Genomic DNA, 22,651 nt, shown 5'->3' with positions numbered 1-22,651 from the left:
AAATGCTCAAGTAATCTTAAGTTTTGTAGAGAAGAAGTTCTGGGGTATCCCCACAAGTAGTACTAAAGTTATGCCTGAGTGAATAATGTTTGAAAAGGGCAGGAGCTGCTCGGCATCTGTCTGTGTATCTCTTTTTTTTTCTTTTTTTTTTTTGTTTTGATCTGAGAAAATCTAACAATCTCCTGTGTATCTCTGTGTTTTTCTCCATATCCCTCTCTCTGTGCTTCTCTTTCCCCTCCACCATACACCTATACTCTGACTTTCTATCAGGGGGACACCTTCCAACATATCCAAGACATTGTGGTATCTCTGCTACGGGTCATCAACCAGACAGTCATCACCATGGGTCGAGAGCACGCTCTGATTGTAAGTACTTTACAAGTAGAACATATGGGGGACTCCTTCTGTCTTGTGTCCTTCTCATATTTTCCCTGCTGATACCATGTTTATCAAAAAGGATTTGCAAGAAAGCACCTTAATTTACTCCGCTATGGTATTCAGTTTGTTTTTGAAACACAAAATATGTTGACAGCAGAGTATTTTGTTTAAAATACACAATTTTATTGCACATACAAGAGGGATCGTGAGGGCTCACACACTGTCATGGGAAAGCTTAAGAAAATGCAGGGACACGGCATTTTGCGCATAAACTGGCTAATTACTAAGTGTAATATGATCCAGGATTGTATTTGGTGGCAACTGTACAGCCATAAGCAGTTGAAGGACGCCCTTGTGAGATCAGTTGTTAAGCTCTAAACTGCTGTGAACAAAGCAGTGTGTGAATGCTCTCTGTGTGTCTGTGTGTACAAAATTAATGTCCAGATGAATGCTGTTTGCAAAAGTTTCTGTTTATCTACCAGTTGTGCTATGCTTTTACAAATATATTGTTTCCCTTTGAGAAAAAAATCTTCAAAAACTCTTCACCCTTAGTGACTCATTTTGTATATTTTGTTAACCTAAAATTAAAGTTTTTAGCACTAATATTTGTTGATTAGGAGGGCAAGTGTGGCCTGAATGCTACAGAACACCTATATAGATATTTAAATGATTGTCTGATATATTTTACATGACTAAGTTGAAGTGTGCTGTTGGTATTAAGAAAGAGATTGAGCCTTTTCAGTTTTTTTTATTAATTTTTCTGGTTATCTTCCTGTTCTCACTCTAAAGCTTCGCATTGTGTTGTACCAACACAGCACTCACCTGCACAATTTGTGCAATGGTAAATTTTGAAAAACAATAATTCATTGGTGCCTACTGTATACATTGTATATTGATACTCAACATTTAAAAAGGCCAGTCATTAAAATGGATTGACAGGTCTGTTCTTAGTTTGCACTGGTTCACAAATGTATTAAGTGTTTACTGTGTGAGAGAGGAATCAGTTGTTTGTAGTTCTGTGAGTATGCTGTATGTGTAAACTGATGCCCGCTTGTCAATGCCACTAAGTGCATGCATTCGAATGCACACATGTGTAAAGATCCTTGAAACACAATTGAGACTGCAGCAAAACACTTCCATTTTGGATGATAATAAAGGAGAGAATTGGTTACTCTGTCACTCAGGGTTGACAGAAATTTTAATTATCTGACAAAGGCTGTCAGTCTTCAATCAGCTGTGTATCACATTGTCTCTTAATGTATTCTTAATACAATCTGTACTTTCTCTGCGAAATCCTGATGACTCAGTGAGCAAGCTGTGTGTCCAGACAGTTCATCAGCTTGTTTTCCCATGATATCCTTCAAGTGCTTCAGTTGTTGCTACATTCAAATTATGTCTGTCCAGCCATCCAAAAACATAGCATTCAAATTAATTTTTATATTCCTTTGTTTTTCACATTCATTTACATTCCCCTGCTTATTGCTGTAATTTATCCAAAACTGTTATAACGATTCATTCCCAGCTCGTACATCTGTCCATCTGTTGAAATAGCCACTCAGCCAAGTGACAAACTGTATGCTGTCTGTTATCCAGAGTGACAATGCTTCATCTGTCTGCAGCAGATTTGTTATTGAAAAACACTGTCCTCACTGTCAGGCAAAACGTAATCTCAAATTAGCCAGCAAATACTGGTTTCTGCAGATTTCACCTTCTTCCTCCCAAGCAGTCAAGAAAGTTTAACAGCCTCTTTTGTCCTCTTCTCCCTCTTTATCACATTTCCTTTTTTTTTCTACCTTGTCACCGGTGTACAGGGCTCATGATTGGTTACTGTGGAAAATTTGCCATTCACAGGCCATGTTTTCTGCTCAGAAAAGATCACCTTCGGAATTTAAACTTAAGCTCAGTGCACACCCACATGCTTTACTCCGCAACATCTTGGATCCCCTGAAATATAATCCGCTCCTGCACCTGCTGCCCAGAAGGCCAGTTGTGGCTTTTCCAACTCTTAGAGCTTAGAGCCACCAGAAACACTTCTTGCGTAGTTTCTTGACCCGTGCCTTGGTACTGGGGCGACTGGAGGATGTCGGGGCTGGCGTCGACTTGGTCAGAGTTGGTGCAGGCACATCATATTCCCCCTCTAGGGCCTCTATAACCCCCTGGAAACGTCCCTCCTGCTGTCTAAAATCATGCTCCACACTGGAGGAGAGAGAGAAATAGAGAAGGCAGTTGAAGAGGAAGGAGACAAAGATGAGAGAGAAATATTATAAGCATGATTTAGAGACTGAGCTAATGTGAACCAAGCCAGATGTTTGTTTTTTTTTAATTCAGTTCCTTTCTCACAAAAAGAGAATACCGTAAATGTAGGGGTTAAAGGGAGATGGTGAACAGCTGTGTAAAACAAGAGGAAGTCTACTGGGCAGAAAGAGAGATTAGAAAGAGAGGGGTTTAGAGACAGCTAAGCTAAGGTGACCTAGTGACATCAAGAAATGCTGACAACACCTTAAATACTGTCCATAATGCAGTTTTTATGGAGGTTTAAACTCATATGCTCTTAATTTTGGGGTACGCACCGTCAGCCCACACACTCTTTCACACAGGTCTCAGCTCAGTACTCTTTTCACATCTATAGTATTCTTTTGCACTCATGCACCAGTAGATCACAGGCTGGTGAGATGAGACGAGTGGGAGGAGAACGAAAAAGAGAGTAGGAAAGAAGAAGAGCATTTGCACAATGGAGGAGCTAAAAGAAGGAGCAATGGAGGAACTTTTTTACTCTTCTATGTTCAAAGCAGACCCTCGTGGCTTACTTTTTCTATGCTCCCATTCCCCCTCCACCCCTCATCTCGCTTGTGCTCTTTTTCCCTCACCATCTCTCTGAAGTGCCCATCGCTGCAGGTCATCGTGTAGCAGACTCTGAGTTTCTCCCTCCATTTGGTAACTGTGTGTGTGTGCTGAGCTGGATTATATGGGTGGAGCTACATAGGGTCTGGCATCTGGAGTTAATGAGGCACATGATGAGGCAGGCAGATCGGAGACAACTACCAGTCCTTCCCTCTTTTTGTATGCCAGCAAACAGACACACACACACATGCGCGCGCGCACACACACACACACACACACACACACACACACACACACACACACACACACACACACACACTCTCAAAAACATATAATATACAAACACAGACGTGCTCCCCTGCCATCTCCATATATCTTCCTCAAAAGCCCACGGCTGAGTGAGAGTAAAAGAGAAACATGCAGAGACTTATGAAAGAAGAAAGGAAAGAGACAGAATCTTCGGGGAGATCGAAGGATGGCTAAATGAAAAAAAGGCAACCTTTAATAAAACAGGGCAGAGAGGTCACTGCATAGTTAAAAAAAGGAAACAAAAAAAGACAGGGAAGTAAAGAAGGACAAGATGAGTGCCACTAGAGATATGAAGAGGGGAGGGCAGCAAGGTCTCGGCTATCCGAGAAAGTGCGCAGTGATGGAGGGAGAGATGGAATGAGTGAATATAGGAGAAAGTAAAAGCTTGGGTGGGCACAGAGGAATGGAGATGGCTGCATGAATAATTGATAAAGAAGATCTACCGAGACACATATACACAAACAAAGCCACACAGCATACATATAAAGAAAAATCAAGGATGGCACCTGCCCCACATCCACTTACTGTACAGTCTGTCTTGTTTTAGAAACTAAAGCTTTTTCCATGTCAGGTCTCTCTATACGTCCCCTTGTCTCAAAACCTCAGTATAGCTCTCTACCTCTCTCTACCCATACCTACTTCACTCCCTCACTATTTTTTGTGGGATTACTGCACAGCTGGGAAAGCTGCTATTCTTAATTCGTTGTGTAAGCTGTCACCTTCAGCATCTTTTTACGTGCATGTATGACTGTGTGCTACGGCGTCTTTCATCCCTGGAGGCACAGCTAAACCCAAAACCTTTATTATGTTTTTAAAATGAGGTGTAACATGTGGAGATCAGAGCTAAAGTTTGGGGTTTTTTTTGCTTAATACATCAGTTTAAATTTGAGACTTGTGTGTATATTAGAATACTTTTAGTTTCTAGGTGCGCATATGTGTTTTGCTCTGCTTGTTTCAGCTGTTTAAGCTTTGGGAGGAAAAACAGAGGAGCTGTCAGAAGTTCCTCTTCCTCTTGTCTCTCATTGTAAAGATTAATTAAAACAGACGATGGCAAAACATCTTCAGGCAGTCAGCCCACGTCAAAAGCTCTTTTTTTCACCACAGATCATTAGGATGAATGTTTTAGTCCCACACGTAATTCATCCCCTGCCTGGGTGTCTCTTATGCCATCTCCACTCCTCTTTATCCAGAGTCCTCTGGGGTTTTGATAAGGCCATTATTGTCCAATCAAACAAACAGAGCTCGTGTAGTTGTGACTTCTCTGTGTGTATGTCACAATAAAGATGCTGATTTTCTTTTTTCCCACCCCTGTTTTTGAAACAAACTCATACTGACACAAGAAGAAATATGACTAGGCTGGAGAATCTGCCTTTCAGTCCAAGTCATTAACATATTTCAAAGCGCATGAAACATATTCTTTTTTCTTTTTTTTTTTGAAATGTGTACGCACATGAATCAAATAAAAGCTGATTTCCCTTTGTGCTGGATTAATTATCCTGTTTGTATTTGCATGTGTGCAATTAAGACAATAAGAAAGTAGAGCAGGAGAGAAAATCTTAGAAGCTGAGAAGAGAGAAAGGTGGAGTATAATGATGTGAGAAGTGCATACACCAGAGACCAGGATTGTTCCAGGTCATGTAAAGTATCTCCCCAAAATATTATAATAAGCCTCACATTTTGAAGACTTCCATGTCCGGCTAATGTTAGACATTGTATGACTATGTAATGACACGTTTCTTTGTGCAATGTATGCTACTAGACTACTGAGGGGGTTTATTTGTAGTACAAGAAGATAATAGTATGTTTTGTTCTGTAAACACTAATTTTCTGCTAATTTCATAAACCGCTAATATCTAGGTTTAGCACGTTCAGTTGTTCTGCTTGTCTTCCATCAAGTTTTCACAGTCTGCGTGGAAATGCTTCTGTAAGTGCTTATTTAGTCAAACAGTTCAAAATCATTTTTGGAAGTGTTTATGTTTTTCTGCTTAAGTGAATTGTTGCATAATGCAGGTTGTCTTGTCATTAAAGCGTTTGCAGTAGTTAACCAGGCTGTTGTATAATTACTGTCAGTGTTTTGCAAGGCTAAAGTCAAATGCCTTGTTTTCTCTTAAAAGCAGTCCCCATTTAAGATATTCCACAACGTGGAAGATGATTCTTTACTGTGTGAACAAAGGAGCTTGCCTATAAGTGTATTTGTCTCACTATGTAAAGTAGTGGTGGAAATCTATGTGTATATATGTGTGGATATGGATGAGCATGTTGCCATGTGGCAGCTTTCTCCCTTGGTGCTCATTGCTACTTACTGGGATAAGGATTTTGCTGTGTTAATTAGGATCAAGGGAACAAAAAATGAGATGAGGGGAAACAGAAAACTGGATGCAAAGAAGAGATTAACTGACAGAGAAATGGAAAGTTAAAACAGGAGCGAGATGCAGAGGTGGGGCTGCTTTGAGGCAAGTAGCTTTGAGAGTTAAAGAGAACTGAAGAGGTAAAGACCCCGCAAAACTTGTCTTTATCCCCTCGAGGCCTGCGAGGGAGATTTGTATGTGATTGTAAACAAGCAGAATTAACTTCAAGCCTAGCTTTGGTCTGTAAATACTTCTTTTCTTTTAGTTTTATCCATGAAGCTACATGCAACCTACATTTCCAGCTTATGTGAGCAGTGCAGAGAAAGAGTAGAGGGTGAAAGTGGGGCACACTGAGGTGATTAGAGCTTTGGCGATTGACAGACAGAATGAGGCACAGATGTAGACAGGAGTTTGTTTAAAAAAAAGAAGAAATGACAGAGATTTTAGTGGCATGTAATGGAAATGTTTATGTGAACATTTGTGAAGAGAGAAGGAATATGCGGAGCTAACAGGAGGATTAAACTACAGTATGTAATAAGAGGCAGTGCAGTTCTGTAAGTTGCTGAGGATCTAAGAATGCAGTTAGTTATTTAGGTCAGTCAAGCATGAGATAACTGGACTGATCATTTAGATGTTGAATTAATATCCTTGTTTGCACAGAACACTCTTTTATGTGTAAATATCCTCCCTTGGTAGAGCATCTTTTACTAATCTGCAAAGTACAACAAGTATTAATTTTAATATTTATAAGAGCAATCACTCTTAGTCTCTTTTTCCTTATAATAGTGTATTGTATGAGTGGTACAATAATCAGAGTGGAAGAAAAGGGCAGCGACAGCAGGGTGTCAGGAAGAAAGGGTAATGAAACAAAAAAAGCTGAATAAGTGATAAAAACCTGGAAAGGCTGAAGAAATAACAATGGGAAATTGCATCCTATGAGAGGCATGCAGTTTTACAGAAGTTTCATGGCTATTTCTAAAGCTCCAGGTAAGAATTAGTTGTCATTGGTGTGTTATATAATACAGTAAGCTCATTATCTTTATTAGGTTACCTGTAGATGATGCAGGCTGTCTTTTGGCAGGTGGGGCAGTTGTTTATGTCCTGACCAGTTCTGTATGAGCTGCGACTGCAGAAACAACAAATGTAAAACATTTACACACATGAAAGCAGTTTGACTGAACAGAGCCGTGAATGCTGATGGCAGTTACACGTCTGGTTTTTAATTTTTGCTGTAGTGTTTTGATAGGTAATGATCTAAACAAAATTCTATGTAGGCATACAGTGCATGCGTTGTTTGTTATAATCCGCTTAAGAAAACCACTCTGATATATTTACGATTGCTTTAATCATTAGCATATATGATTTTTAGATAAGCTACTTCAACAAAAAAAGGAAAGAAATCCTGCCAAGCTTCAACAATATTCATTTTTGTAATAGTGAAAGAATATTTTGCACAAACAGCAAGCTGGGCTTTTCGTGGCGGTGTCACGCTGGTGTCAGAATTGTTATTTCCCTCTCCATGGACACGTACCCAGTGCAGCAACAACAGACATGCTGTCAACGTGTTGTCTAAGGGCACAAAATAGTTGTGATGTTTAGTGCATACAATGTGCCCCAGTAACACTATTCAGGACATTACCAGGATTGCCCCAATGGTTGAGTACCTGCCTGTTTACTATTCTATGCAGGAAGAAAAAAATTGCAGCAACTGTCTTGGTACATCAGGTTTTGAGCCACACGTCACATGGCACAGATATTATTACCTTAAATTAGAGGCATAGTGAAAGTGAGCTTATTGTCTTTAATTTTAGACGGCTAGTTAGAACAGCAGAGCACACATGCCAACTGCATCAAGACTGAACAAGACTAAAGAGACTACAGAGCCAAGGACACTGCTTACATGTTAGAAAATACGCTGGAATTTAAAAATATCTGTTAGGCTTGTACTGCCTGCCTCCTAATTAAAATACTTTATTTTGCCAAGGTATTTTTCGCTGGCCTTCAGTTGAACCATTTAGAGAAAAGAGTAACTGATTTATGTCAATAAAATTGACATTTTAATTACATGGAGTGAGACTGTGTAACTGGCATCAATTTTCTCCCCCACCGGTCTTTATCAAAGACGACAACAACAGCATGAGAAGACAAGTTTTTGCTTCAGGAGAGAAACGAGACAAGGAGCTGAGCACAGCGACAACCTTTTAGCTCAGCCGACACTTTTATCACAGCAGCCCACTTAGAGTTCTTTCATTTCTGGCACAGCACCAGATTCATGCAGTCCCTCTATTACTTGCTGCTTCTCTTAATGTTCATTCTTTTAATGTCTTCCTATCTTTCAATAGCTATCTTTCACCCTCTCTTCTGTCTGACTTTCAGTCTGTTTTTCTCTCACTCTTAGCATGATACATGGGCATCCTCCCAAAAAAGCCTTTACACACAACAGAAGCATGAATGCATATTATACAGCAACAAAGATGGGGTAAGACAGCTGGAATACTGATTTTATGTGTCTTATTGTGCAGCTTAAAGATTAATTGCTAGGTAATCTGATAGGGATTAGACTGCAGCCAGAGACCTCTGTTAACGCTGGACAAAAATAAGGAGGGATGGGAGAGAATAAACCATGTACACAGGGAGTTTAGATGATGATGGAGAATCATCAGTTTTAGGATAGTTGAGAGGTAATGGTTATGGGTGGGGAAAAAAGGTGCAGACTTTAACTTAATGGTGAAATGGAAGCGGGTGGTGAAGAGGTGAAGAATAGGAAGCAAAACAAAACAGTGTGACAGCAAAGATCTGACAGCAGGGAAGAGTGATGGACAGGTTGTTGGGAGAGGAGAAGGGGGGAAGATGAGAAGGCACAGGAGTGATTCACAGTTGTTAGTTGAAGATATGATTCATACTTTACGATGAAGTCTGTAGCGAAAGATACGGAGTGGGAAGGTATTAATTAAAAATGCACAAAAAGAAAGGTGTGAGGCTGAGGGTGAAGAGAGGGATAAATTACTAAAAGCGGGTTAAGAAGCAGCGGAGAAGAGGGGGATTTTTGAAAGACCAGCTGTTATGTGTGGAGGGAAGAGGAAGAACATGTGGCCAGGGAGGAGGAAATTAAGAATCAAAGATTTAGCAGGGGAGAGAAAGAGTAACTGATTAGTTCTGTTTGCTTAGAAGTAGTGTCTGTTTGGGGCTACATGCTCTCAAACTCAAAGGAAATGCAAGAAAGCCAACGCTGACCTCCTGCTGGTAGGTATCAACTCTCTCCAAACATGTGTACACACATTGGATCTCCACACCGGTGGCATTTAAAAATCTAATATACTGTCTTGAAAGCCTGCCAGCTGTAAAAACGTAAAAATACTCTGTTATTAATCTCTGTCACTCATAGTACACCCTCTCTTCTACCCCTCTTTCTCATCTTTATCACCTCCCTCTTGCTTAAACATTTGCTCACGCAGTGAATACCTCTACCACTCCTTTTACATGTGTTGTCTCTTTTTATCACTCCCTTTTTCATTCCGTCTTGACATCTATGTTTCTTCATTTCACACTTTATTCTCAGATTATCCTCTTCCTTTCCTTCTTACCTTCTTCCATTCCCCTATTTCCCCTTCTCTCTTCAAGTTATTTTCCTTCCTAAGTCCCTTCTCTCACCCTTCAGTGAAGGCTTTGCTCTTCTCCAAGTCTTGAATCACGTTGAGAAGCACCTTTATCTTCTCCTGATTGGACAGCAGGTTCTCCTCCACACTCTGCAGCTGCTTCTCCAATCCACGTGGTGCTTGTACTGCATGTCCGTCCAGAAGTCCTCCCGGTGCCCCATTGCATTGTGCTTTCATATGAGTCTTACAAGGCAGAGTGTGGTCATCGAATGATTTGCTCTTCTGATTTGTGTAGTCCTTGAGTTTGATCCGTTCTAAGGATCGTTTCGGTACATTTGTGGTCTCCTGGGTTTCGTTTTGCGCTACAGATGTGGCTGGTTTGGACTGAGTGGATAGAGGACAATTTTTTGGTGGAAGAGGTGGGGTGGTGCTAGATTTTGAGTTACTGTGACAGGAAGGAGCTGGAGACTTCAAAGCAATACGGGCTACTGTGTTCGGATGTGACTCTTCATCAGTGCGTTGGCCTTGAGCCACAACTTGACTGCGTTCGTCATTTGAGTGTGACTTTATCACCTCTAAAGTTGGCGTGTGTGTTTGTTGTGTATGCATGTCAGCTGTGGTCCTATCTGTGTTACTTTGTGTATCTGTTGTCTGCGTGGAGGAGTCCTTGTAAGAGGTAAATTCTGCAGAGTGTGGCCTCATGTGCTGCTGTGAATCTTTGGCTTTGTTCTGAGTGTGTGTTGCGTGGTTTGAGTGTGAACTGTGCGCTTTTGGTATAGTGTGCGACAGCTGTAATAGTTGAGTAGTCTTTACTGATGTGTGTTGCTGCGTGTTGGCTGTGTCTGTTTTTTTGGTGCAAGACTGGGAGTTCATAGCAGCAGAGTCTTTTCTTGACTGATTGGGAGCCACAGGCGGTTTCCGTGGCGGATTAGGTAAAGTCTGGCTAGCTGTTATTTGATTAACTGCCCTCCTGCGACATGCACCGGTGCACGGCGAAATCTGAGATCGTCTCCTCCCACATGTCCCACAAAGGCGAGGCGGAGAAGTCGTCATTACTCTGCAGGGCCGAGGTGGGGTGGCGTGCACAGTTGTACAAACGCTTACTGTTTTTAACACCGTGCGATGACCCTCCCCTCGTAGAGACTGCACCCTTCTCCTCTCTTGGGCAGGCTCCTTACCTTCTGTGGCTTCACTGCAAACCCCTCCCACCACATCAGAGGCTACCACACTGCCATTTGTGTACCGAGCTGTCCTTTTACCTCTTGTGTCCTTTGGGTTTGTCCGTATGTTTTTGATCTGGCAGTAAACTCCACTGCCTGATCCCTGTGACCCCATGTCGTCCTGTGTCAGGCTGTTGATCTCGTTTTGAGATGTCTCTTTTGACACCGGCAGACTGTTGCTGTCACTTCTGATAACTCCCCCTGCCTCTGCTGTTGTTGTTGTTTTGTCTGTTGCCATGGTGAGGAGCCGAGGCGTGTTGGTTGGTTGGCTGCTGTGGCGTTTGATGGAGGGGAGAGTCCGAAGTCTGGGAGATGTCTGCACCCCGACACTGCAAAGTGGGCCCCATCGCCCCCCCGCCAGGGGAACTCCCAGTGCAGGGACTGGATTTGTTGGGTCAGCCACCCTCCTGCCCATACTCCTCTGGAGGCTTGCTCAGCCCCCTGAGGAGCTGAAAGGGATGGAGGCAAGCAGCCACATCAGCCGCCAGCAAGATTAGATCTAAGCGCAATCCAAGATGTTTCCAGCTCTTGTTTGCCCAAATTAATTTATGTGAAAGAGTTTTTAGGGAGCTGGAGACAGGAATTCAATATCCAATAAAGCTGTAGACTCTTAACTTTCTTCCATTAATGATCTTATTACTTGAGCTACTTCCGATTGGATGAAACTGTCAAAGCTTTTCTCAGTTTCCAACCAGAGGCCCGCAGATGATGAGTTGGATTGCTTTTCTGGGCATTGCTGGTTTGTTCTGGAGAGAGAAAAGAAATAAAGGCAATGAATGATAGAAACAAAGGTAGAAACAAGAGAAACTGGCAAGAAATAGTCACACTGGCAAGAAGACATAGACATTAGGCACGTAAAGCACCGTGTAAAAGCTTCGACCTCGACTGAGAGCACACACTGACCAGATCAATATAGGTCTATCAAGTTCTTATTACCCTAGCAGGTGGGTGAGAGTAACAGTGGCAAAATGTTAAATCCCATCAAGGAGAATGAAAAGACTATAGAATATGTTCAGGGTAGGTTATGGGCAATTGCATGTTTCTCTATAGAGTTGGGAGTTGCATACAAATCACAGGAGCTATAGATCCTGTCAATTTAAAAATGCTGCTTAATTCTTTTATTAAATGATCTAAGGAGCTTGGATCACTTTTAAAATTAATTTTTCTTTCTTTACATTCCATAATAGTTTGTAGACTTATAACTAATCATTTGATATCATTTGTTGTAAAAGCAGTTTGGAAATGTTTCAAATGAGTTAAGATAATTTAATAATTTTGTGATCAACTCTATAGCATTGTTCCATGTTTAATGTTTCTTTTGTGTCTAGTAATCTATACAGGCATTGTGCCCTTCGGTCTATTTTAAATGTTTTTTTTTACTTGATTTTTTTAAAGGCAGGAAATTTAATGTTAATCCATGACTAAATTATGTTAAGGTCTTATCTTTGTTTTGTGTTATTTTGCTTAGTCTAAAATTTTTGCATTGATTGGGTGAGAAGCAAAATTGGCCATTTAGCCTTAATCATTTCAGATCACTGACTCAGTGTAATTCAGTGGTGCACTGTGTCACTGTGATTAGCTGATGAAACTGGGCCAGAATTCTATTATATTTACTGTTTTTTTCCATATCGGGATTTTGGGCTATTGCAGGAAATATGGGCAGGGTACATCAAAAAGAAAAAGACAGATAAGGAAGGAAAAAAGAGCGCTATTTAGATAACTTACCCAACTAGTACTATATTTGAGAGCATGGAAAAGTGGATGCAGTCACATTTGTCTGGTATATTTCATTTTAGCTAATGGAGCTATGCTAATTTGAGCTAATGTAATTACACACAGTTTGGCTCTTGAGGATAACTGGCAGTGCAGTGCATTTGCTGTCTGCACAGAACTCAAGCAACAATACATTTTAAACTTGTTGCAGATCCAGCTCATATATTGTAGAAAATTTCTTTTTGTCCGCCTGTGTTTAAAAAGTCAGTCACCGTCCACCTTTGATCCCTCACTGCCGCACACAAAGCTGGTCTGCAGCTGGTGCGAGGTAATTTGTCCATGAAATTAGGCTTGTGTGTGTATCTAGGCTGAAATCTTTGTGTCTTCATTTTTTCTTCTATCTTCTATCTTCACAAACAACGTTGTCACTCTATTCAGCCAGTGTGGGGTGCAAAAGCTGGCTGCATACATACACACAGACACACACACATAATCAAACACACACAGGGAAGATGAATGGCTTAGTTTACACCAGCTGGTGCAACATGTCACACAGATGCTTGCTGTATACGGTCAAGTGTGGAAAAACTAAAAGATATATATAGAGAGAGAGAAAGAGGGAGAGAGAAATAAATCAGCTATAGCCATGTTCACCTAATAGTGTAAGAACCCATGAGATTACAAACAAAAAAATCTTCTATTGTTTCATTATTGTTCTTTCTCAGGGTTTTGAGAAGTTTTAAAACAGCTTGTCGGCTCTGGCACTGTAGCAAATAAAATTATGTGCTCACCAGTGGATAGGTAACACATCCTAACTGCGGTGAGCCTGACTGCTACTCTAATATTTCATATGTATTCAGAATGAGAGGCTTGTACCCATTCACTCATAGCAATGCCCTGTCATGACCTAAGCCTAATACCCCATGCTGTTTTGACTGCACAAGGAGAATAAAAATTGACATCTTAGCCTTTTCCCCCCTTTTTCCCTGACAGCAAGTGTAATTAAGGTTGTCAGACTCTTTCCAGTTTTCATTTAAAAAAAAAATTAAATATTTATACTGATGCTGGTGGGCTTGCCCATGAGCTGAAGTGCTGAACAAGGAACAGTTTAAATTTAGACTGTTCAGCCTGCATCCTGCGTCTGAAACTTTCTAGACATAGAAAACAATAAGTGTCACACAGTGCACTGCATTGCTTGAGAGCTTCAGTGACAGTGGTGCTTTGAAATGTAAGGTTTCTGCATAAGGCATTAAAGATCAAAGGATTTCTGTTTCAGTGACATATTGCTCCTACTTATATAAATATCTTGACAGTGTGTTTCGCTTGTGGAGTGTGACATTGCCAGGGAGGGGTCTCGCATTATTGACAGCCCAGACTGCTTATTATTGTTTACTGTGCTAACTGTGGTAATCACTGTCCTGGATTGGACGACTGAAGCTTTAACTTATATTTCATGCGTCCCTTTTTATACACAATGCAGGGCCCAGCGACTGGGTGAATGAGAAAAGGACTGAGATTCGTTGTTTGCACAAACAAATTGCAGATGACGATGGCATTTCTGTGGTGAGAAACAGATGGAGAGGGAAAGCAAGAAGGAGAGAGCTAGCTGGTGTTTGTGTGTGCAAAAAAAGAGAGAAAGGATGCATATGTGCGTGCATATGTCCCCATTTGTGTTTGACTGTGTATAAGAGCTGTCAAGCAGCTTGTGTTGGGAGTGAACTAAAGGTAATTCCACTGCAGCTGACTTGCCTTTTCTATCAGCAGCCTCATCAGACAGCAGAGCACCTGCTGCAAGTTTTTTCTTTCTTTCTTACTTTCATCATTTTGTGTGTGTTCCTTTTTGAAGTCTGACTCTTCACCCCTGACCTGCATGATGTCAGGCAGAAAGTGACACCATATCCTCAGAAATCCAGCTCACACTCTGTCTGTCTATCTCAGACTCTCTTCCCTTCTCTTTTTCTCAATCACTTCCCCCTCTTTTAAATCTTAAAGGATAGCACTAACCTCGCATCCCTCTTTCATCACTTGCTGTGTTTGTTGTCACACTTTCCCACTCAGCACCCTCCCTTCCATCTCTGTCATGCAACCTTTGATTTTCTCTGTGCTTCTCTCACCTCCTCCTTGTTCTTTATATATAAACGTAGTCTCTCACCAACATTTCACCTCTGGCTGTGCAAAATAAACGGGGAGGAGAAAGGGAGGAAACATTGTCAGCTGCAGGATAAAGGGGAGGCAACTGAAGAGGATAACAGGGTAGAAGCCGGCACAGGCAGGGCTGACAGGTGGCCAGGGGATGACAGCGAGAGAACAGATGTATTAGCAGAACTGTGGACAAGATGAAGGACTCGCGTGAGCATTTGTATGTGTGGGTCAGCGGAAGAGATGTGAAGGCCTAATTTTCTATAGTCGCTTTAAATCTCCAATCAGTTTCTCCTTTCATAATCTGAATGACTTTTTTAAAAGATAAAAGTAAAAACAGAAGACTGGGGGAGAAGGAGGAGGATGTGTGAAGAGACAAACATTAAAGGAAAGGAAGAAAAAAGATCTGGGATGCCACACACATTGCTTGCCAGTAATCAATGAACACCGCAAGTGTGCTTGAGCATCTGTCATCACACACACAGACCATACAAGCCTTTCAACACCACAGGGAGTTTCTTGACAGGGTGCAGCCTTTTATGAAATCTGTTTATACATGCAATGAGTTTAATTTGCCAGTCGGTGGGTTTGAGCTTTTAAAGAATTGTCTACGACACAGGCAGACTCAGCGATGCCCTGCATGTTTTTTACATGTGTCTGGGAATGAGTGCGCACCCACGCCTTTGCAGTGGTAACAGAGCGCTGAATGCTCCAGCGAATCGAGTCCCCTGTCGTTTCAAGGTGAGTCTCATTTTTCAACTGCCGATTGACGGGCCCCGTGTGTGTGTGTGTGTGTGTGTGTGTGTGTGTGTGTGTGTGTGTGTGTGTGTGTGTGCAAGCATTTTTAGGGAGACTGAGAGTTGCTTTACTGCTCTGTAATCACACCACCCCTTTCAGTTACTATCTCTCACCCACTCACCACCAGAACAGAACAAACGCAGCACTTTATTGGCCCTTTGAGACGGGGCACACAGTGCATTTTGTGCAGTTCATTAGGCTTTTTTCCCTCCAGCCACCGTTGTTTGGGTTCAAGGCAACAAAAACATTTCTCTGTTATATATTGCCAAACCTTTCTAATCTTACACCTCTGATTTAACATGTCTTTGAAACTTAAATGGTAGGAAATGTGTTTTTGGTGCCACTGGAAGAAAAATCTATAATAACCTTTCAGCATATTGTAATTCAAAGTGTCTGAGAGGAAACAGACTCCTTCACTTTCTGTTAGCTATGTTTTCAGGATTTTAACAAGTCTACTCCTCAGAGAGAGACGTTGGTTGATCACAGATCTGTTCAGACAAGAACCGGCGTAGTATAAAGTCGAACAAAGAGCAACATTGTAAGATGTAGCTCCGCAGTGGGTTAAGCGCAAAACTTTCAGCTGGAAGAGTGGGTTCTAAATGTCACATGAAGCTTAAAAGTCAGCATTATCCTATTTCTATTCCATGTGAAACACCTGCTATTTAGTGTGGACGCCCTATGTCTGGTGGGAGGGACTTAGAACAGTGAGGTGAGAGCTGCATCTTCTTTCTTCTTCTTTTTCTGCCTCCTGCAAGTTTTATTCTATCAGAGACCTTTATGAGAAATATTTTCTGTCTATTTCTTACAACTGTTATATTGGATAGGAAGATACTTTTTAGACATGTATAAATTAAATAAAACACTGTGCGGAGGCATTTTGTATGGGATAACTGCGGGAGATTGCCACACCTGCCATTTAAATATTTGAGCACCTTGTAAGACCATCTCTCTGACTCTTTGCTACAATAAGCGGACAAGATACTAAGCTCCCCTCAAAGAATTGTAATATAAAAATATAAGTTTGGTCAGTATCTTGCATGGCTTTTATTACTTTGCCACAATATTCTTTTTTTTCAGTTAACTTTCTTCAAAATGCAGGAGATGGGGAAAAAAACAATCAATATTTAGTATGAGCCCCCTTGTCTCTGAAACCACACCAGTTCTCATTGGTTCACATTTTTCAAAGCAGTTAGCGTGTTCCAAGCATCCTAGAGAATTTGCCACAGTTCATCTGTGGATTTGGGCTGTCTTACTGTGTTCTGTCTCCTCGTTTAATCCCAGGCTGACTCGATGATGCTGAGATCAGTGCTCTGTGGGGGGTGTCTGTTGCAGGACTTTGTGACAATACCGTTTGATGCACAGTACCCTATATGTACCCTATATATTTTCTGTTTATATATGCGTGTAATTCTATGTTGTTTGTCTGTAGTTTTCAAAATGTGAAGTCAGCCTCAAATTCAATATGCTAATATACATACTGTGTCTCTTTGTGTTCGTTTGCATTTTTAATTAGTGATTTCACCTTTGTTAAGTGTCCCAGTATAACACTTCTTCCGGTAACTCGTAGAAAAATTAATCCGGTATTAATCATCAAAATAAAAAAGGACATATACACAGCTGGTTCTGCAGCCGTTGTCATTCTGCATTTTTATTGAGAGCAGCTGTATTTTTTAGGAACAGTGCCCATAAATTAGCATCTCAACTGGAAAGAGGGAAGTCACAAAAGGCTAATGTTCATACACAAAAAGCCAAACATTTCACTAAGCCAGCAAGTAAGGGTCTAAGTGAAGAATTGTTTTGGGAAGATTGTGCGTAATATTAATGAGAGAGTAACTGAGATACTCAGGTTCCTCTTAAAGGTATGCAGTGCAAACTGTGGTCACTGTTGCTCTCCAAGCAACACAAAAAAGATGCAACAGAGGACTTAATTGGGGTTTTTATAGACACACTCAAATCCCAACCATTTCACAAACAACAGGAAAATGGAAAACGCTCTGCGGCGCCCTGTGTACTGAATGTTCATGAAAAATTTACGTCGGACAAACTCTGTGTATATGCACTTTGCGTTTGTGTGTGTGTGTGTTTTTGTTTCTGCATGTTTGGAATCAGAGATGCATAAATTAAGCAGAAGCAGAAAATAAATTAAACAGAGAACTGAGAGGCAGACTTCTCCATACGTCTGTCTAAGAAGAAACTCAGATAAGGCAAACAATGTCACTAATTGAAAGTAAATCTGAAGGGTTTTAGTCTGTTCAGTGCATGAACACTGTAAACAGACACTGTAAGTCAGTACAGTCTTTTTTTTTTCCTTCTCAGGGACTCCCTCCAGTAGAGGAAAGAAAGGGTTCGTATCGATGTTTAAACATGTCTACCTTCGGTCGTGGTGCAACCTCAATCAAAAGGCACGGCACGACGACACAAAGTGGGAAAAACAAAACTGATCTCATAACAATGGATTTTATTAAAAACTTGTAGCCCTTTCAGCCCCTACTCCTCGTGTATGTGGCAACAAATAGGAAATAATTCAAAGCAATGTTCTTCTCCAGTCAGAAAGACCCCAGAGGAAAAAAAAGTCAATTCGGTTTTAATGCTGTAAGCGTATTTATAACCTGTTAGGAACCTATAATAAGAAAAGGGCTGCAATACATTACAGGCCAAGAGCACATTATTGACAAATCCATCTGGCGATTTAATTCATTTGTTTTGTTGTTTGCTGGAGTAATGTTTGCTGGTTGAGCAGCGGGGCAGAGAAACCAAAGGAAAACGGCATATTTATGAGATATTTAGCACCAAATACTTAATAATAGGAGATAAACACGATAGAGTGGAAAACTAGACCGAGTCAGCTAAGAGGGGAAAACAAAGTGTTTGAGTTAGAGGAGATGCCACAGATGCACTACTACATAAAAATCTTATCAGTGTAGCTAATAGGGTGTGATATCGTCAGAGGTTTACATTTTTGCTTTTACTGTGTACTCTCTTCCCTCTCTTAGCATATTTTTCTCCAGTCACCTTTCTTTTCCCCTTGGTCACCTGTCGTCATCCTGATTACCACCTTTTGTCTTTGTACTCTTTTTATCATCTCATTGTTCTCTTCTCTTCGATATCACTCATCCTGCCTGCACATCCCATCCAATATCTCCATCATTAACCCCTAATCTATTCCTCCTCCTCTCATCTCTTCATCTTGTTGCCCCTGCTGCCCTCGCTCCCTTTCACACATCCATCTTCCCACCATTCTGACTTTTGTGTCCTTTTGTCTTTCACCGCATCTCATCTGTTTCTCATCACTTGTTCACAGCGTGTCTGGTTAGCAGAGCGGCTAAAGTGTCACTGACATGCACGTGTGGATGCACTGACAGATGCACAGACACACACACATATAACTTCATGTGTGCATGCCAGTACATACTTCTTTGGATTCCTCTTCCTGTCGACTGACTGAACCTTTATTTCTTTATTTCTTTCTTTTTATTTCTTCTTCCTTTTTTTATTTCTCATTTCTTTCTCTCCATTATTTGTGAGCCTGCAGACACTGAATGTGATAAAAGTCAATGTAGTTTAAAGCTACCTACTGATTAAGTTTTCCCAGTGTATAATTTTAGATGTAATTCCTGTACTAAAGTTGTTTCCAATATGTGAACCTGTATTTGTGCATTTACTACTAGACACATAAATTACTTTCTGTATAAGTCTACACAAGTTAGAAGTTATTACCAAATAAATGAAGTCCAACTCAGGAGTGTTACAAACAAATCAGGCCTAGACATATGCAAAGAAAACATGTTTATATGTAAATAAAGAATATGAATTCATAAAGCACATTGTTGAAAATATTCAAGAATCTTTGAGAAAGATTTCATTAGTCCTGAATCAAATTCCTGCCTTCACACATCCGCTATTCATTATTATTTTTCCCAGAACAAGAGCAGAGAAAAGCCTTAGCAACATTCTGGTGCATTCCTAATAACCACGACAGGCTCTTTGTAAAGTGGCATGCTAAAATTTGGACACTCCTGAAAATATTGCATATTATGTTAAAGTGAGAAGAACTGAGTGCAACCACTGCAGAAAACAGAGATAAAAATTGGGTTTTCTTCAAATAGGGATGTGGTTTTCAGGGGGTTTTATCTGCTTATTAACTTTAAACGAACTGATAAGATGCTGCTCTGTCATGTGTGCTTGGTCATCTTTGTGCTTTTAAGGTTTCATAGCATCAGCGGTTCATTAGACTTTAATTGACTCAATAGAAAGAATCATCATTGGGAGTTCAGAGCTTGATTCATTCTTGATTCATTGATCCTCTATTTCTAATTTCATGGTAACAGTGGGCTTGTTTAAGGAACTGACTGGTGATCTGAAAAATTACATTTTACTTTTACTCATGAGTTTGAATGCTGTTTAGAAACCCAATGCACCCCTTTCCTTTAAGCGGTGGCTTTTGGCCCTTCATAAAAGACCCAAAAGAGTCCCAGCTTGTCTTTGACCTATTTATTATTTCATTTAGGTGAATAGGGCCTTTTTTTAAAGATAAGTTTTACTTAAGGTGTTTAACTTAGGTTAAACAAGTGCTTTCCAATGTCAGTGAGTAATGATGTTAGAATAGTAACACTTGTCTGAATATTGACAAAAACTCTTTTCTAAAAAAAACAAAAACAAACTACCAGCTTGAAAATTCCACTTTCTGCAATAGCGGTAATGAAAATGCAAAATTTGTAAAAATCAAGAAAACTTTTTTATTTTATAAATCTGTACATGCTGGACAAAAAGGAAAAGCAAAACCAACACATAGCAACAAAAGGCCTACAGGAAGGTGCCGCAGTAGAAATGCACTGTTTCAATGTGCAGTAATGATGCACAAACAATATCCATGTAGAGAAGGCAAAACAGGGAAAACGTCCTTCAATCTCACCACAAATTCAGCATCGTAAGTGTGCAAAATAACATCTGAATAAGTCAGTCTCAATTTGGAAGGAAGTACCAAAGACAGATGAAGTTCAAATTGAGCTGTTTGGCTGCAGTTATCGAAGGAAAGAAAGAAAGAAAGGAGCACCATTTGATGAACAGAACACCTTGTTAGCTGGAATGACTCTTGTTCAGGGTCGTACAGTAGCTTATGGCAGAGGAAACACAGCATACATAGAGGGAGGAGGAGTTCAAATATTGCGCAAGCAGTCAAGAAAGTCAAACTGAAAACAGATTCCCTTCTACAGCAACAATAATGACTCACAACAGAGTACAATTAACTGTTTTTGGCTAAACATCCCACACAGCAGTAAAAGCGAGTAATATAAATGTAATAAATTTATTCAACAAGTGCGGTTATTTTGCTGTAGCCCTGTAGACATGTCGCTGTAGGACTAGAAACAACATTATTTTTCTTTTCATTTTTCAACTTGTTGATGTGTTTGTGCAAGTGAAAGACTGGACTGTGTGATAGTGTAACACATACACACACGCACAGACACACAGATAAGCACAGATTGTGATCCTGATTTATGTTCTAACTTATGAGGTTATATAAATTTTGCACACAGGTCACATAAATCCCCACTGTCTCAGTTTGAAATGTCTGTATACACATTTGATCGTTTTAATACAAACGCGCACATACACACAAACACAGATGCATGAGGTCAGCATTAGTGTATAAAGAGAAGGGTTATTGCTTTATAATCCCACATTAAAGCTACACTAGCTGTCCCGATGATTGGTTCAGAGGCTTTTAATATTAGTCGGGCAGCGAAGACACACGTATTCCCATAAACACACAGGAATGTTCGGAATCGTTGTTAAAGGAAAACTTGTAATTAATATTGCATTATGAAACACACTCACTTAAGCACACACAGACGTATTCATGTGAATCAAATCCTACTGTGACAGATGGATGGGATTACTCACCTGCCACACACACACACACACACAGCGTATCTGCTTTCGATACTAATGCAGTGATCATACTACTTTTTTCTTCCTTTTTTGCAAAAATACACTTATAAGGTTTCCATAAAACAGATAGACCGTCTGATATATAAATACACTTTTAGCAGAGGACTTACTCTGTAAGGAATGAGACATCCACCAAGCCAAAATTTGTGTGTTTTTGGATTGTTTGTTTGTATGTTTATCTATGTAGCCCAGAGATTTAACCTATGGATTTTTTTTCCTGCACTCCAGTTAGCTCTCTGGTGCCTCCTTCCATAAAACCAGTTACCTTCATTCAAAACCTTCAAGTCTTAAATCTTGAATGAGCATCTTTGAAAAATAAAGTATTTGCCTTGGGCTATCAGACCAGAAACATTCCTCAGATGGCCATAACAGCGCGAGAAGAAAACATGTTAGGCTTTTATGCTATCACTCCCCTATACACACGCACACACACACACACACACTTAACTACATATACACTCAGTGTTATTTTTTAACAAATGTCTTTGCTCTTGCTTTCTTAGTCACTTACCTTTTCTTATCATCCCCTTTGGTCCGCATGCTTCTGTCCTGCCCTTGTTGTGTGTGTGTATCACTCGTGTGTGGTAGTCCTTTAGTGCTCAGTAGAGCTCTCCTCCGATTCTTTACCACTCTATCTCTCTCTCCGTCTCATTCTGTTGCTGCTGATCCTCGTATGCTCGCGGAGCCCAGTGATCCTCCCTCCCTCTCTCTCTCTCTCGCTCTCTCTCCCTCTCTTTTTCACACACACACACACACACACACATACACTCCTCTCTCTCCCTCTTTCCCTGATCAATATTTCTACCTGCTTCTCTTTAGCTCTCATGTGCTTCTCAAATATTCTCACTCATCTGTTAAGTCATCCAGTGTCATGACTCGCTTTTTTTATATATATTGGTGACAAATCTGATGCCATGCCCTGAATTTTGTGTCTATGTTTGTCTATGTGCCTACATTGACCCTGGCACAGTAGTAGACCCAGTGAAACTTTGGCAGTGTGCTCCCAGGAGTCGAGCCAGGACACAAACAAACACACATGCGTGAACACACAGACGCACACACTCGTGCTTCTACCACTCACTTTATTTATATCTTTGCTTTTCTGTGAGAATAAAGTCTAGCATTGCCTTGCTAACTCGCTTTCTCTTTCTCTCTGTTTTGATTATCTTTCGTTTTCTCCTTGTAGTTTAACCTCACTCTTCTATTTAAGCTACAGTGTTTGGTCACTGTCCTCTCTCTTCTTTGCCCCACTTTCTCCTCTTCATGCCATTCTTTAGTGTTCTTTCATCCTCATTTTTCATACTCCCCTCATGCTCTGTATTTGGCTGTCCCACCACTCATCCTCCTTTAAGCTTAT

The 22,651-nt window shown here is 40.6% G+C and overlaps 2 protein-coding genes across 3 annotated transcripts in view; one reads left to right on the top strand and one right to left on the bottom strand.

The window, feature by feature from the left end:
- Nucleotides 1-22,651, top strand: part of dock2 (dedicator of cytokinesis 2) — a 92,770-nt gene that overhangs the window by 44,425 nt on the left and 25,694 nt on the right. For both annotated transcript variants that reach the window (XM_085176050.1, XM_085176060.1), the window contains exon 26: nucleotides 271-366. In XM_085176050.1, the coding sequence (XP_085032176.1) occupies nucleotides 271-366 (96 nt within the window). The remainder of the gene's footprint in view (nucleotides 1-270; nucleotides 367-22,651) is intronic.
- insyn2b (inhibitory synaptic factor family member 2B) lies at nucleotides 540-21,957 on the bottom strand. Its single transcript, XM_085176075.1, has 4 exons — nucleotides 21,806-21,957; nucleotides 9,528-11,438; nucleotides 6,928-7,002; nucleotides 540-2,574 (listed from the first exon to the last, which is right to left on the bottom strand). The coding sequence occupies exons 2-4, from the start codon at nucleotides 11,105-11,107 to the stop codon at nucleotides 2,391-2,393; spliced, it is 1,839 nt and encodes a 612-aa protein (XP_085032201.1). The 5' UTR covers nucleotides 11,108-11,438; nucleotides 21,806-21,957; the 3' UTR covers nucleotides 540-2,390.

Source organism: Neolamprologus multifasciatus, chromosome 2 (genome assembly GCF_963576455.1).
Source record: "Neolamprologus multifasciatus chromosome 2, fNeoMul1.2, whole genome shotgun sequence".
Classification (NCBI taxonomy): Eukaryota; Metazoa; Chordata; class Actinopteri; order Cichliformes; family Cichlidae; genus Neolamprologus; species Neolamprologus multifasciatus.
Note: the sequence above shows the minus strand (reverse complement) of the source record. Positions and strands in the feature narration are given on the sequence as shown.

What these genes read in the sequence shown, in the direction of transcription:
- insyn2b (XM_085176075.1), bottom strand. Translation starts at nt 11,107, where the DNA reads ATGGGCAGGAGGGTGGCTGACCCAACAAATCCAGTCCCTGCACTGGGA. An exon ending in AGCAAAGCCTTCACTGAAGG is followed by an intron (nt 7,003 to 9,527) that starts GTGAGAGAAGGG and finishes TTGTTTCTGCAG; the next exon opens with TCGCAGCTCATACAGAACTG. An exon ending in ACAGCCTGCATCATCTACAG is followed by an intron (nt 2,575 to 6,927) that starts GTAACCTAATAA and finishes TCTCTCCTCCAG; the next exon opens with TGTGGAGCATGATTTTAGAC.